The sequence below is a fragment of the Schistocerca piceifrons genome, chromosome 4, assembly GCF_021461385.2.
Source record: "Schistocerca piceifrons isolate TAMUIC-IGC-003096 chromosome 4, iqSchPice1.1, whole genome shotgun sequence".
In the NCBI taxonomy this organism is placed as follows: Eukaryota; Metazoa; Arthropoda; class Insecta; order Orthoptera; family Acrididae; genus Schistocerca; species Schistocerca piceifrons.
In genome coordinates this window covers 39,195,971-39,212,801 of record NC_060141.1, presented here as the reverse complement: position 1 = coordinate 39,212,801, position 16,831 = coordinate 39,195,971, and the positions used below count along the sequence as shown (strand labels likewise).

The following is a 16,831-nucleotide window of genomic DNA, read 5'->3' as shown; positions in this document are numbered from 1 at the left end:
CTCATGAGCAATAAGTAGTTAATGGCATGCAAATGATGGCAAGCAGTAAAGCTAGAAGTCATTTCAGGAAAAATACAGAAAAATGTGCAACACGTATGGGGCTACATTATCATAATTTATCAAGCTATTAATACACTCCCGTTAACTGAATACATAAAATTATGAAGCAATACAGAATATAGAATGTATGCTGGTACAAAATAATGAGCAGCAGGAAACAAATCTATGTGAGAAACAAATTATAAAAAGAGCTGAAGTAGAACAATAACGCAGAAAAGAAGTGGAAATATGCTTATGATTTACATTCATGTTAAGAATAAGATCATGAGAGACAGAATGGAAGCTTGAATAGGATTAGGATGGTAAAGCAAAACAACTCATTTTCACAGCAGCTATTCCAGCATTTGCCTTAGCTGATTTGAGGAAATCATAGAAAAAAGCAATTTGAATCCTATTCCTTCTTAACACAAGTCCAGTGCCTTAATCACCATGCCCAACAATTTACAATGAATAGGGGTTATTTGAGGGTGCTTTTATCGCAAATCAAGAGATAGAGAATATGTCTTTCCTAGAAAGAAAACATGAAGCAGAAAATCATACAAACAGACAGGTAAATAAACGTTAAACATATAGATGTAGTTTTAGAGTCAGTACATAGATGACATATGAATACAATCGGAGAGATTATGTATGAAGTTATCAGTACTTTTTTTTATCAGGAATGCAATTTGTTACTGAATTCCAATGTTATCTGTGAAGAGAATAAACTTGAAGAACATATTGTGTTATCAGGTGCATGATCTACAGGAGGCTTTAGTACTGGTTTGGATGCCACTGGATTTTCATTGTGTTACATTGTGACAGAAACAGAACATAATGACATAGCCACTAATTAAACAGTGGTCCAGCATAGTAAAGGACAGTGTCTATGTGAGACATGGTGCAAAGCAACTGGGTCATTCATTGATATGCCATGACAAATCCAAGTTAATTCACTGACCAGGTTTTCTTAAATGGGCGTCAATTTCTGCATGCTCAGTTATCGACAACGATGTGTTCATTTCCACTGATGAAGACAAATTTGTGTTGCTGGAAACTATTATGCATGGTATTAACCTGCTTTAACCTGTTGTTGTCAATACTGTAGATTATGGGTGTTATGCCATTGCTGAATATAATGCAAGGCAGAATAGTGTAATAAGTCTGTTTTTTTTAATCATCAATGGCTTCTGAATGAAGGTCTACAAGCAACATGGCCTTAAGACAAATTTTCTTATGCTTGGAGAATACACGATCTGCCACTATTGCTTCTAGTTTTGGGAAAACGAGGAAAGGGATAAGATGAGGTAACATAAACATATGCTTTCATATTTTACGAATAGTTCCAATATAAAACAATATCAGCAGGTCTGTCTCATACAATTTTATTAATTGCTGCAAAAATACCCTATTATCTTAATTTAGAAGAGGTAAGGTAAACATAAAAACTTCCTCATACATTAACAAGTATTATCTTCAGCCTTTATCTAACCAGCATACATTCAATATTTAGCATGTAAGGCAGAAGTAATAAAGATAGAAACAGCAAAGTCTGTGAAGAAAGTTTCTGCAAAAAATAACACCAAAAGCACAGGCATAGTAAGAGTTGTAAAGAGAGTATGTAACAATTGATTAAAATGTGTTTGTGTTTGTGTGAATGTGTGTGTGTGTGTGTGTGTGTGTGTGTGTGTGTTTGTGTATGTGTGTGCGTGCGGGTGCATCTATGTGTGGGGAGGGGGCTCAGTGTGTCCATTTACATTCAACATACATCCTTGCCCCCCCACCTCCACCCCACCACACACACACACACACACACACACACACAGAGATAAAGACAGAGACACAAGCAGACAGACTAAGAAGACTTGATTACTATATAGTTGTAATTAAAAGCATGAATCAAGCCAAAGATGAAGTACTTAGAAATCTAATTGTGTGCAGACAGTTCGTGAAGATGTTTAGTGCAAAGCATAAAGTACTACACTCACGTTAGAGTCACAAGAAGTAATCACAGGACAGATTGCTACCAAGAAAAACTGTGAGCTGCACCAAAGCTGAAAGCAAAGCAAAAGTCTGCATTAAAGCAAATGAAAAAAGTTGTTTATAAAATTTCAAACTGCAATGTCAATTTGTGTGTAGCTACATAAGCACAGACTAACAAAGTGTTACAGCATTGGTTATAGTTGATGTTCTTATTGTTTTAGGTAAATATGTGCACGGAAAATATTTTATTTTTAAATTTCTATTAAAATGGAAACATGAAGCTTGTTCTGGGACTAACTGTGTCACAAAATCTGAATCTTCAACCTGCAGAGTTGAAGATTATGAAAGACAACAGACGTACCAAACAATTTTAACATTGGCTTTTGGTGTTACGGAGAAGACTGTTAAGGTTTTGAGAAAGAGAGAGGAAAGACAAGAAAGGAATATCTTTGGGGTGTGCTAAACAAGTTACTCTATCCAAGAGTCTCTGCCACTATAGCAAAGAGCAACAAAGGGATGCAAAAAATATTAACTGATTGTGATCAGAGAAGAATAGGACTGAAATTCCCAAGGGCACGTCTTCACTGCTGACAGAGCACTGATATAGTTTCCAATTAGTCTCACCCTTGTCATACTTTCTACCTTCTGCTGACTATTCTGAGCAACTTGTACTTCTCTCTGCAATTTTTACACCATCCTTAATCTCCCATAGGAACTGTCATATCTGAAGACTTAAAGTTAATGATTTAGCTAAAGTTTTTCTAGAATGAGATTTTCACTCTGCAGCAAAGCGTGCGCTGATATGAAACTTCATGTCAGATTAAAACTGTATGCCGGACCGAGACTCAAACTCGGAACCTTTGCCTTTCGCGGACAAGTGCTCTAGGAAGGTAGGAGATGAAGTACTAGCAGAAGTAAAGCTGTGAGGGCAGGGCATGAGTCGTGCTTGGGTAGCTCAGTTGGTAGAGCACTTGCCCGCGAAAGGCATATGTCCCAAGTTCGAGTCTCAGTCCGGCACACAGTTTTAATCTGCAAGGAAGTTTAAAGTATTTCTGTTGATCTAGTTAAGATCTCCACTATAACTGGTAAGTTAGTATCTTTGTTGCCTTAATCGATATTGTATTGTCCATTTTTTTTTTTTTTTTTTTTTTTTTTTTTTTTTTTTTTTTTTTTTTTTTGGGAGAGGGTGGGGGGAGGGGGGAGGATTGGACAGTAGGAGGTGGATTCACGAAGGACAACAAACAAATGAAGAAGGTTGCACATAATCTAGTGCAAAGCAGCAATCTGTGTTAATGGGCCTGCAACCAGAGGAAAGCTACAAAAGATATTTATTTATTTGAAAAGTATGCAATGACATCATAGATTCTTTCAAACTAAAAAGCAATAGAATTTATATAGCTATACTCACCCTTGTGTCAATTGTAGCTAATCATAATGCAGGCCAGTGTTTTGAAATTCAGCAAAGAAAAGTACAATGAAGAAAGAAGCAAACACAATACGAATGTTACTGTAGACTAATAGAACTTGTAAAATATGACTGTGTATTTTTGAGCTGAATATGTAAGACAGATTTGAAGAATTGGATGTTATGGAGGTCAAACCAGAAACAAATATAAAATCAAAGCTTAAAATCTAAAAATTATTTCAAACTCAAGATACAGATAACACAGAAGTACAATTATTACAAAAAAATATAAATCACGATTTAGTTGCAGTGCCTCATATCTAATTTACATAATTTACTTTTGCATTGTGTTACTTCAGAGCTATGAAAAGAAGAAATAAATATTAGACATTGCAAAGAAATGCAGCATAAGAATTCAGAAACAGAATAAGAAATAAATATATGGTTGTGAAAAATATGTTCTTTTACTTGTGTTAAAATGTAATAAAACCATTTATGTGACAGCATTTAACAAGAACCTTATCTTAAATTTGTCTGTTAGTACTGAAAGTTAAGCAAAAAGCAGTTCTGCAATGCAAAAATGAGATACCATCTGGCGCATTGTACATAACAAAACTTTGTGTCTCAAAATTAGAGTACTTTCAAACTATTTGAATACTACATGTGTAAGAATGAATCTTATCAATTTAAAGTGGCTATTGGGGATTAACACTGGTTTAAAACAGTGTTTAGTAAGTTCTGTCAGCAGATTCATTACCCCACATAATCAGTAGTATAAAATATTTAACACATAAGAAGAAAAACTAAATTCATTAGACATGGACTATTGCATAATGGAAATATAATATTCTAAAGAATATTAGAAAGAAGTACAGGACTCTTTTGTACTTAACCAAACTAAATTTTGTTATGCATTACAGCCAATATATGACTTGAATCACTCCCCAAGAAAGCTAAATCTTGCATCATAATATACCAATATTATAATAAAAAATATCATTTCCTCTATGACCTCAAAAGTTTGACTATATGAATTTTCTCAATAAGTTGATACATACAGCTGCAGCAGGATGCTGTAATACAATAATATGTTACAGAGACCTGTATTTCTTTCCATTTCAGACACAACACAACATGAAATGCACACAACAGTAAACTCAGTTTCTTATGGCACCAATCTGAGAATCACTAGTATACAAGTTCACATATTCATGAATGAATAAAGTAAATTAAATACAAAACTTAGACAATCATATCCCACAATCTGTCTATTTGTAAAACATGTCATAATTAGCTTTCAATATTTATCAGTCTTATTGAGTGCCTGAAAAAATTTTAGAAACTGAAAAATACTATGATAGAACAAGTTACCATTCTGAATGTTAGCTTTAAATATAACAATCAACCTACAACAGATATTTAGAGTGAAGAGAAAGATCATGTTCCAATTATATGAGATTTTTGTGACTTGAAAAGATATTATACTGTGACAAAAGAATACTAATTTCACGTAGTTGTTAATACTTCTTTTGTTGTTTTAGTTTCAGGGACTATCATCAGTACAATGGTTTGAAAGCAGGAATGAGTGAGTCAAGGAAATGGTAACAAAGACAACTTTTCCTGACTTTTAATAAAATGTGTCTTTGTGGTTAAGCATCATTGTTAAAGCTAAGGTAGTACAACAGTAATGTTAAAAATCTTTTTCAAGATAGCACTTTCCTGAAAGGACCTAAAATTATATTTGAAATGCAAGACATTAACACAGTTACCAAAGAAGTGCAGCAAAACTAATTAGTCTTACACCACATTCTACACATATGGAATCAAAGAAAGATAAGTGGTCTCATCATTTCTATTTATCATTTTCTTTCCAGTTTTTTGCCAAATGTCTAACATTAATTTAATTATTATTTTTATAATAGGATCTGTTGACATGAATGCATACTTTTCCTCCCCTCTCTCATATTCAACTCTATTTTCCTTGTTTCTGAAAACATTCTCCTTCATATTCTTACAATTGGCTTTTCCCAATATAAGTAATTTTCCTTACGGTTGTATTTTCATTGTTGTGTTTATTTCAAGATGCAAGCACTTTTGGGGTCATATGACTCCATCTTCAAGCATCTGTTACACATAAATACATCTTTTCTACACTCTGCCATAATCTTATTGTCAACATTCATCAGCACCCCTCTAACAATACTATATCACTATGATTTACTCAGTTTTTTAGAACCTAATGATAAACATTGATTGGCTTCCTCTCTGCAATCTGGTATCAGCAAATTGATAGAACTATTAAATTAACAAAATTATAAAAAATAAAGCTGTAAGGAAAATCATTTTTATAGTGAAATGAGCAACTATTCTTATTATGAAGTTAACACACAGTCCAGTCGCATTAATGTGACCACTGCCTATCTTCATTGTCAATGTGCAATAAGCACTCACAGATGACAGGCGGCAGCAATATCACTGGAGGATATGTGAAGCATTTTGGTGTGTGTGTTTGGGGGGGAGGGCGGGGGGTGTGCAGTCAATGTTCTAATGTGGAAACAGAGCAATGTATTTGACATCCAAAACAGCATGATCACTGGCTTTTGAGCCAAGGGTGGAAGCATTTCTGGAAGCTAAGTTCATAAAATGTTTGCATACTGCTGTGGTTAAAGTATGTCATGCATGGCTAAATGGCACTATCCAAAACCGATGCTGAAGCAACTGTGGAGCACCACTGGCCATAGATGACAGGGTTGAAAGATTGCTGCAGAGATATGTATAAGTGAATAGATATACAAGAGTTGAGCATCTGACCACCCAGGTGAACCAAGGGTCTACTACCTGTGTCTCCTCAATGACTGTTCAGTGAACATCTTCATGAAAGGCATCTGCTTCATAGACCCATGCTACCATTGTTAATAGGCAATACCACAACTGGATGTCCACTGAGTTACAACAAGTGGTATTTTCAGACGAATCACATCGTATATTCTTCGAACAGATGGCCAATGGCCTATAGGAACATGAAATAAAAACAAACACCTTGCAACAATCATGAGAAGGGTCCAGGCCGGAGTAGGGAGCAATACGGTCTGGCAAATGTTATCATGGAATCCCCTGAGTGATGACATCATTCCAGAAAGCACAACGAATCAACACAAGTTTTCATCTATTCTTGGGGACAATGTCCAACCGTACAAGCAGTTTGTTTTTCCTTGGCATAATGGAATCTACCAGCAGGACAATGCAACAGGTCATACATCTCGCAGTGTAGGTGCATGGTTCAAGAGCCCCAGGATGAGTTTATCACACTCCTGTGGCCACCAAACTCCATGGATTTAAATGGAATCAAGAATCTGTGGGACTACCTCCATTGGGTTCTTTGAACCACTGATCCTCAGCTGAGGAACCCAGAGAAGCTGGCCATGGAACTGGATTTGGCACGACTCCACATCCTTGTCAGTGTCTTCCAGAACCTCACTGACTCTCTTCCTACTTGTCTCACAGAAGTCCATGCTGCAGAAGGTCATTATTCAGGTTTCTGACAGGTGGTCAAATTCATGTGTCTGGACAGTGTAAAATAATATTTAACTCAAAGAAACAATCTTTTCAACTTTAAGATAAGACTTCACTCCTACACAGATTTGGCTTACACATTGCTAACCCCAAAATGTCTTCCTTATTTATGAAACCTATTCCTCTTTCATAATAACTGGACATTTTAGAAGAATGAAGCTCCATATTGTGTAATAAGCAATAAGTAATTTCAGTTTTCATTCAAGGTTCTCATATGATCATATCCAAAGCTGTACAAACACACTTCAAGTTCTAATATAATTATATTTAGTTCATATCTCGCTTATATGAATGAGATGATTATTAATAGTTATTATAAAACATAAGAACATATCTATTACTAATCACTTCTGAATTATGGGTCCTACATTCACAATGGGAAAATATAGGAGATCAATTGTCAGAAAATTAAGTGAAGCCATATTTGTCAGTACAATAAAAAATGAAGTATAGTTTTTATGCTATGAAAAAGTCTACAAAATGCAGCCACAACAACTTCAAGTATTTTCATAATTTTTCCCCTTTTCCTAGGATACATTTCTCTTTATGAAGAGTTTTTTCCTTAAAACAGTTGCATTTATCTGTGTACTTGTCTCTTTCAGAAAAAAGATGGAAAGTGCTATCTGTATCATATTATGCTACAGAAACAGTCCACCCTTCATTGCTAAAAGAAATTCATTTCGACTTTTATACCAAAAGTGATTTGCTTCATTTGCTGCTATTTATTTCCCCAGAAATTAATAACAGCGCATAAATGTAATAGCAATGGAGGGGAGGAAATAAGAAAATGTCAGTGTGGCAAGAAATGCACTATAAATAGAAGAGCTACTGGGCTAATAACAAGCACAGAGAGAGTTAAATGGCAAGTGAGGTCTAAGAAAATGTTCTTTAAAAAAAGTCATGTGAACCGACAAAATAGAGCTACAAGGAAAAAGTCAGTCTGGTATTTAGAGCAAATGCGTAGTTGTGGGTAGAGCAACAAAGGAAAAGGAACTATATTTATTGTTTTCAAACCTTCTTTTTCAACTTCAGTCTTTGTCTTCTTCTTCTTAGTCACTTTCTTCTCATCTGAAAATCATTTATACTCATAAGGCCAAATTTTCCCGGTATTTTTATTGAGAACCTATTTCTTTGAAAATTAAAACAGATTTACTTTGACATGAAATAAGACTTTTAATACCCTTTAATCAATGTAAAATGTAATGTTGTACTCCTCAAATAAGCTAGAAACAACAATAATAATGTGAGTCACTAGTATTAACACTTTTAGTTCTTTGAAGAAAATGCTACGTTAAATATAAAAGAGTAGATTTTTACTGAAGAAACACAAAAACCAACTTGCTTCATACAGGATTTACATGCATGCTTCCTACAGCACTAAAACTAAGAGGTGGGATGAGGAGACAACAAACTGTACAATCAAAGTTACACATGTATAACAACAGCTTGTAAGACCCTTTATCATGCACTTTGAAGTATGGAAACAAGTTAAAACCCATGCAAAGAAAGTACTTTCAAGGCCCTTAAACATTTAATTTTATTTATTAATTTAAAATCCAAGCTATCACTGACTGTAAGAAAACTTTTTTTCATTCTGTTATTAATGAAGTTAGATTTTATTGCAGATTCATAACAGAAAAAAGGCTATGAAAATTTTTTGGTTGTATGGTACACACAGTTTTTCTTAACTATAAGCAAAAACATTTGCCAATTTTCTATGTTTCATTCCCACAAATTTCTCACTTATTTGAAAATAAATTGCATAAAGCTGCATAGGGACATTGTGAAGCAACATTATACACTATTAAAACATGGCAGATTAGCACAGTGTTCACATCACATTTACTCAGTTAATAAATTTGTCACTATTAATTTCTCACAATGTTTATGAGCAGTCCCTTAATGTAACACCGGAAATATATATACAACCTCCACTACCTACAACAAACTTTACTCATGCACTAAAAAAATCAAACTGAGTTGTCTCCCCAGAGCATGAAAGACAATGATTGGCAATAATACTCATTTTAAAGACAAATGGGAATTGTGTGCATATTGTTATAGACACATATGGAAGACAAAAGCAAAACACGTGTCTTCAATTCATTAATTAAACTCTTACTGTTATAGACATACAGAGTCTACAAAAGCTAAATATGTGTCTACAATTATCATAAATTCAGAACAAGAAATACATATCCATGACTCTTTTTACTTCATTTGTCACTTGTCTCCGATCCTGCTCCATTTGGTCATGCAGTGCACGAAAAATCCTTCTGAATCTCTGCAATTATTTGAGCTGTAAAGATCCTTGGCACTTAAGCAGTGCTCAAGGATGGGTTGTACGATCCTGTTCAGCCTCCTGATAGTTTCAGTTCACAGTAGTTAACATTTGCCTTATCACTAAATAGCTGGTTGTATGACCGTTTATTCTCTAGAATCATTGTGTCGTGATATTTAACTTAATACGCAAACCCAGGGAACTAACTACTAATAATGTAGGCTTTAAATGACTCTAGGCATTTACATTTAATTATAAAAAAATACTTTTAATTTTTATATTTAACTGTCATCAGACCACAACAATTTTTTGTAAGTGTTCCGCCATTTTGCTGCAGTTCATTTTTTCAAGAATTGGTCATTAATCTTGCCACGTTGGCAGAAGACTGAAAAGTTGTAAATAATATCTGCACGAAATGCATCGGTTCTGTTCGATTAGTAATATAATGTTACAACATTTACTCCTCATACCCCTGTGAATAGCACTGTAAAAATAACATGTCGGAACGACGAGACGACGTAAAGAACAGGAAATAAAGATTGTTGAACATACGAACACCTAAATGTGCTTTTTTGTGGAAACTGACAGCATGGAAGAATATTCCTCCATGATAAAAGAGTTTGTATCAAACTGAAAAATGTGTCATTTGCAAATGAAAGGGTGGTGAACTTAAAAGTAAATGTATAAGACACAGCAAGCTGATGAATTGAAGAGTGTTGGATACTGAAAAGGAGGAGGTTCAGGAAGCACCACAGCAGAGTGAAATGTCTGCAAGAGAAGACTGCTGGGAGGACTGTCAGGAGGTAAAAAAAGAAAAGGTTACACGAGAAATCAAAGGAAAGGGGGGTGATGTGAAGGGGTAATGACAAACAGAAATTGAGTAGGAAAACCTCGGAATATTTCAGTGTTAAACTGGAACAACTCAGTGTAAAATGTTGCAAATCTTAATAGCAGTATCTGGAAATTCTTCAACACGAAATTATTATTTGGAAACTACAAAGGGAGGAGTTATTTCTCAAAATATTCAGTGTTCTCATTACATTTTTCTTACAGCTCTTGCAACTGTCTGTTACTCCTACCTTCCCCATTTGTCTCTGTTCGTAACCGTGAATTCCTGAATCTGGCCCAGCATCTTTCCATCTTATATCACTCTTTCATAACATGCGGTTATATGTTACTTATTCACTCTGCCTCTCCTAATCAGTCCTGACTGCAGACAACCCCTCCCCCCTTTCTCTGGGTCCCCTCCACGTTAACAACTCGGGCAGCATAAATTATTTTTCATAGCCTCTGAGCCGAGATTTAATTTTTCCTGTAATGTCATTGTTTTTTTCAGCTTTTTTTCTTTGCCTTGGGCATAACTTCCATTTAACTTATTGTTACACAAAAAGTTAGGAATCTTAGTCTTGCAGACTAGCAGATTGTGACAAAAAGTGAAAGTGTAATACCCGTGGAACTTTTCATCTCTTTTCTGTATGACTACTAGTTTTAACTTTGGAGATATAAACTTAGCTTTGTTTGGTATTGTACAAGATCTCACTAATAAGACAGAGATAACTTGGCTGAAATGTGAAAAATGTCATGTAGCTCTCCATACTCTGGAAGCCGGACATGTGAATACTGTAGAATTTAATGGCAACAGCAGTCAGATTACATCAATAAGACAATAAATTAATTACACTTCTGTGTTAAAAAAATTGCTGCACATCACTTTAGCTGCATGTAACCAGTATATGTGTCTTATTAAGAGGAACTCTGTTTTCATGTCTCACACATTTCTGTTATAAACTCTTAGCCTGTCTACGTAATATTCAGAAGCTTCCAAAGCCAATTAATGTCACTCATAGCAAGCAAATATTCTTTGCAAAAATAACAATACAGTGTTATTATTACAATTATCCTTTTATTTTGTAGATGCTGGAGAACACAATTATCGTGCAACGAGATGTAAAACCCACATATTTTCACAGAGAGAAACTGCTTACCAGCAATACGAACTTCAGCTTGTTTTATAGTTTCTGCCTGTTGTGTTATATGTGTCTTCTCCACAACCTAAAAAAAAGCAAATACATAAAAAGTCATATTTAAAGACCTTTAGCAATATTTATACTCTAATACAAATTATTACACTTTATTTGGAGACTGATTAAACTTATTGTATAAACTGACAGGGTAAATCTCTAGGATCTGTGATCATAGTTACATCATATCTTACAGTGAATCATTTCTTGTAATGACTCCCTTCTTTAAAATAATAAATTTTCTAAATCCTGATTATCAGTGATGGGGATAAAAAGCAAAACGTATTGTGTAAATGCAGCAACTATAATAAATGGAGGTATGATCAATGTGAAAACATGCAGAACTCTTATAAACTAATATTTGTTAGTAAAAATAACTGTAAAATCAATTTCACACTTGTCTTGTACTTTATTAGCTGAAAAATGCAATCTCCTTTCAATAAATAAACTTTTACATCTTCTAAAATGTGACAATGTTAACAGGATACTTAAATAAGTTCTTTTAACACTGTGCCTGATGAATAAGGGTATATCAGGCAATATCTGTAACGACAAATCATGGTGGAATATCCAGACATGCACCACACATAAAATGCTCTGCATATTAGGCAGGCATATAATCAAGGTATTGGCTCATATGAGTGTCAATGAGCATTTTCTCATAAATAAAAGTACTGAAGCATAAATGCTGTCAAACATTCCCATTCTTTAAATATATTGTGAACTATGCATGGTACAATGATATACTTGTAATTTTGCAGGTACAGTCATGGGTACATGTGGATACTGTCTGAAAAACGTGTTGAGGATAGAGTTAGAGTAGAGAAATAATAAATTACATCATTATGCCTGATGAAGTTTTCCTGCATGAACAGCAAAAATGTGATAACCTGTTTTCCTTTCACTAATTTGTGGGCACGTCAGCAAGAAATGATTTGAAAAATTTTGAAATTACTAGTAAAGTTTGTTGGATGTCAGTAAGTGCTTTCATTCTCAAATACTGGATGAATGTAATCCAGGTAATTTGTGCTCCACGACTTACACTGCCTTGTGACATAAACACAGTTTCTTACTGTAATACTTGGCTCACTGTGTTAAACTTTTACTGTAAGATTATATCTCTTAATGAGTAGATTATGCCAGCATTTTAAATTTTTAATTTTAGACAATGATTATCCAATATATTAAAATTAATTCCACTGGTAGTTGTTAGATAAGCAACCTGCAACTCAGACTATACGCTGTTTTAGCTGTTCACTGATACAGGTAAGGGACACAACACGTTTCCCATGCAACAAATGGTTGGATTTCCATTTGCCTAATTGCAAGAGACAACATACTGATTTCTGAAATTCCAAGGGTGATAACTGAGTAGTTTTTGTTTTACATTTATAAATAAGCAGGCAAAGTAAAAATGGTTATTATTATATTTATTATTGTGGCACAAAATTTTATTAACATCAACTGCAACCACTTGACTCAAACAAGAGAAGAATGTGACAGAATTTTAAAGTTATCCGAGACACTCATACTATTCACAAGCACCATTCAGCAAATGAAGAAAAATAGTTATCTTCTGACATGGAGCTAGAAAGAAGATGAGTTACATGTGATTTTCATTTCTATGACAACAACAAAATTTATCGCTCCATTATATATGGTAAAAATGCAAGGGAAATGATAATAACATCAATGCTTCACCATGTTGACTCCTGCACTTCAACAGCAACATGAAAGAAACTCTCACCAAGTGGCTTAATCACAGGTGGTAAATTTGTGTAACAAGGACATATGGAAATCAAACAAAGGAAAATCCAGGACAGAATGTACCGATATTAGAGAAGGAAAGTTGCTTCTTATCATATAGTGGAGATGCTGGGTCGCAATAGGCACAACAAAAAGATTCACACAATTATAGCTTTCGGCCATTAAGGCCTTTGTCAGCAATAGACACACATACACACACGCACACACATACTCATGCAAATGCAACTTGCACACATGTCTGCAGTCTCAGACAACTGAAACCACATTGTGTCTATTGCTGACAAAAGGCTTAATGGTCAAAAGCTACAATTGTGTGACTCTTTTTGTTGTGCCTATTGCGACCCAGCATCTCCACTACATGGTGAGTAGCAACTTTCCTTCTCTAATAAGGATATACAGAAAGTAGTCCCAGAGCATGACAAGTGTCTAAACAACGAAAAATGTGCTAAAAAGTAATGGCAGTTAGGATTTGTGTAAATGAAAATTATTAAACATCAGCTGAAATGTCAGTATCTAATGGTCAATCCTAAAGTTTTGAAGATAGACATCTAACGATATGTTTCAAATGATATTACATGTAAAACAAGGACCCAATGTCTTTCCAAACAATAATTATGTATTGTGCCCTTCTTGGTACTTAAGTTACTGTGAAATACTTATACATGAGTTTATAACATGGGTGCTTAGATAAGTCAACTTGACATTTTAAAGCATATGATGCATGTAATACAACCAAAGTATGTAGCACAAAAATAAAAATGGGACAAGTTTCATTGTTCTAGGAAGCTCAGCAAAGGACACTGTGATACAAGATTAGTTGCTATTGTGTTATCTAACCGACATTATGAACAGAAGAAGTACAAAACAGATTATTTCTGAAGCATTCCATTCTTGCAGAGCAGAAAGAAACTGTTTTATATCTAACAACTAGTTTCTGGATGTTCATTTTATCACTTTAGTCATACTGACATTAATATCTTATCAACTATTTCGCTGTACCTGTGTACAAAAAAGATAAAAGAAGACCAATAAACATATGATACTATACTATATTATAAAATGTTGCATAATTTTCATTCATTTTATCGTTTGAATTCAGTAACTACTCACATTTTTAAAGCAATTTTATACCGATGTTGAACTTGTTACATGTTTTCCTGCCATTCTTTCTTTTTACAGGTCCAAACAGAAGAACCTTCAGTTGCAAAATCTCAATGCTGAATAATAAATTTTTTAATATAGCTGTTATGTAAGAAAACCAAGTAACCTCAGTAGGTATAGTCATTTATCTATCTAAGATATAGCAAAGCGACAGCTGTGAGTTATCATGTGAGAAAAAATTATAATCAGAAGTTTAAATTGCAGTAATATTTAATTATGCATTAATGTGGTATGGATACCTCTGTAGCTTCTTGGACTTCCCACGAGTCTGGGCGGAAATCTTCAGGAGCAAAAAGAGTAACAGCTTGTTCAACAGTGGCATATTCCAGTTCAATCATGCGAAGAAATGCACGGAAGCCAGCTGTTTCTGGCCCTTGGACTTCATCCTCCTCTGCAAGAGCTTGTGAAACCAGAACTCCGTGCCCTTGACGTTCCACTAAAGAAACGAGAGCAGACTGAGCCAATGGTGTGCGAAGTTCCTGGAAGTGTCCAGCACGATGAAGTGCCGTTACTTCTTGCACATTTAACCCTCGCCGTAGCAACCAGCCAACACGTGCCAGTTCACGTAAAGGTTTTTCACTTTCTGGTCCAAATTCTTGAACAGGAATCAAATGTAGCAACTCCTCTACTTCCTGTGCCTGTTTCACACGTTCCCATCTTTCTAGCTTTTGCATAGTCTTCAATGCACGCTGGACAATAATTTCTTCTTCTTCCTCGAGATCTTTCTTTTTGACAGCAGTCTTCTTCTTCGTCACAATATCTGTTTCCTTTTTCTCTGTCACTACTTCCTCAGCTTCCTTCTTTTCCTTTTCAACCAATACTTGCTCTTTCTTCTTTTGTAACTCTGGTGCCCTTTCTACTTTAACCTCAGTAATTTCTGCTACTTCTTGCTGTACAGGACTCTTATCAGGCTTGGCTTGATAACTTTTGGGTTTTTTGTCTTTGACTTCTTCAACTGTAGTTTCAGTCTGTATTTCAGATACAACCATGGGTTCTAAAATGGGCACTTTGTATTCTGCACTCTCCATGGTTTTTGCATCTTTCATTTCAGTTATAGTAGTCTCTGACAGAGTTTCAGTTACTAGGAAACTCTCTTGTACAGGCTTCATCAACACAGCTTCTTCTTCTTTTGGTTTTGTTTCTTTCAGATCTATGACTCTGTCTTCTGTAATAACTTCAGACACACTAACAGATTCTTGGACACTGACCTTCCTATCTGCCTGCTCCTCTAAGGGCTTTACTTCAAATTCTTTCACCATATCTTCACTTTTCAGTTGTGAAATGGATACTGACTCCTGTATATTTACTTTTGTATCAGCTGTCACTTTGGTCTTCTGTGTCTTAAGATATTTCACATCATCTTTAACATCCACTTCAGAAACTGTAACACTTTCTTGAACTGGAACAATTTCTTTTGCCTTTTCTTCTGTCAGAATGGGTTTTTCACTTGTGTCATCAACTTTTTTACATGATGCAATTGCAGATATCTCAACTGAATCTTGAACTGGAAAGACTTTCTGTGCAGTGACCTGAAACAGTGCAAAGAGAAGAGATCACTAAAAACAAAGAATAAATACTAGGTAATTAACAGTACAATATAGGTGTTAAAAGCCATATCTACTATAATATGAGTAATAGATAAAATTCTATCATATTTAACATGAATTTCACAAGGAATAATGTCACAGAAGAAACAGCTTACAAAGACTGGTAATTAATGATCAAGAATGTTAATAACAACAGAATCTTCCTCATGGTCCATTTCCATTAACCTAAATAGCTTTCTCCTCTTTTGTTTCATGCTTTCCTTTAAATTCAACTCACGCCTTTGCCTTTCTATTCACGCTAGATCTACTTTTACATCCATATTCTGCAAACCATTGCATGTTAGAGAGAACTTCGCACTGCATCAGTTATTAGGGTTTCTTATCATCCCATTCGCATCTGGACTCCATGAAGAATGACTACTTAAATATGTATGTTCACGTTGCAGTTGGTCTGATCATGTCTTCACAGTCCCACTCGGAGTGATCCACAGAAATTGGAAGCATATTTTTAGGTACTTTCATTTATATTTTCTTTCACGACAGACTACAGTAAATTAGCTTTCTGACTCTCAATGGCAAATTCTTTTTGTGCCACTGATTGCCTCAAATTCTCCCCAAATATCAATATATCTGTTATTATCTCATTCACTTATTTTACATCTACTATCTACCTCACATCAAACAATGGAAACTCCAGGCAGGAATATCAACAATGTAGGAAAAGACAGATTGTTACTTACCACAAAGAAGAGATGTCACACTGCAGACAGGCACAATTAAAATACACTCACATACAGCTTTTGGCCACAGCTTTCATCATAAAAGGGACACACATGCACAAGCAAGCACACCGTGCACACACATGACCGCCACCTCCAGCATCTCGGCCCAAGATGCATTCTGGTCCAAGATGCTGCAGTTGGCAGTCATGTGTGTGAGGTGTGCTTGCTTGTGTGCGTGCTTGAATGGTACATGTGTATGTGTGTGTCTCTTTTACTGGTGACGGCTGTGGCCAAAAGCCATAAGTGAGTGTCTTTCAATTATGCCTGTCTGC

The 16,831-nt window shown here is 35.0% G+C and overlaps 1 protein-coding gene across 1 annotated transcript in view; it reads right to left on the bottom strand.

The window, feature by feature from the left end:
* LOC124795577 (titin) overlaps window positions 1-16,831 on the bottom strand; it is a 529,084-nt gene that overhangs the window by 173,638 nt on the left and 338,615 nt on the right. The window contains exons 91-93 of the mRNA XM_047259648.1: window positions 14,470-15,759; window positions 11,267-11,333; window positions 8,015-8,068 (exon numbers count right to left, since the gene is read on the bottom strand). Coding sequence (XP_047115604.1) covers window positions 8,015-8,068; window positions 11,267-11,333; window positions 14,470-15,759 — 1,411 coding nt within the window. The remainder of the gene's footprint in view (window positions 1-8,014; window positions 8,069-11,266; window positions 11,334-14,469; window positions 15,760-16,831) is intronic.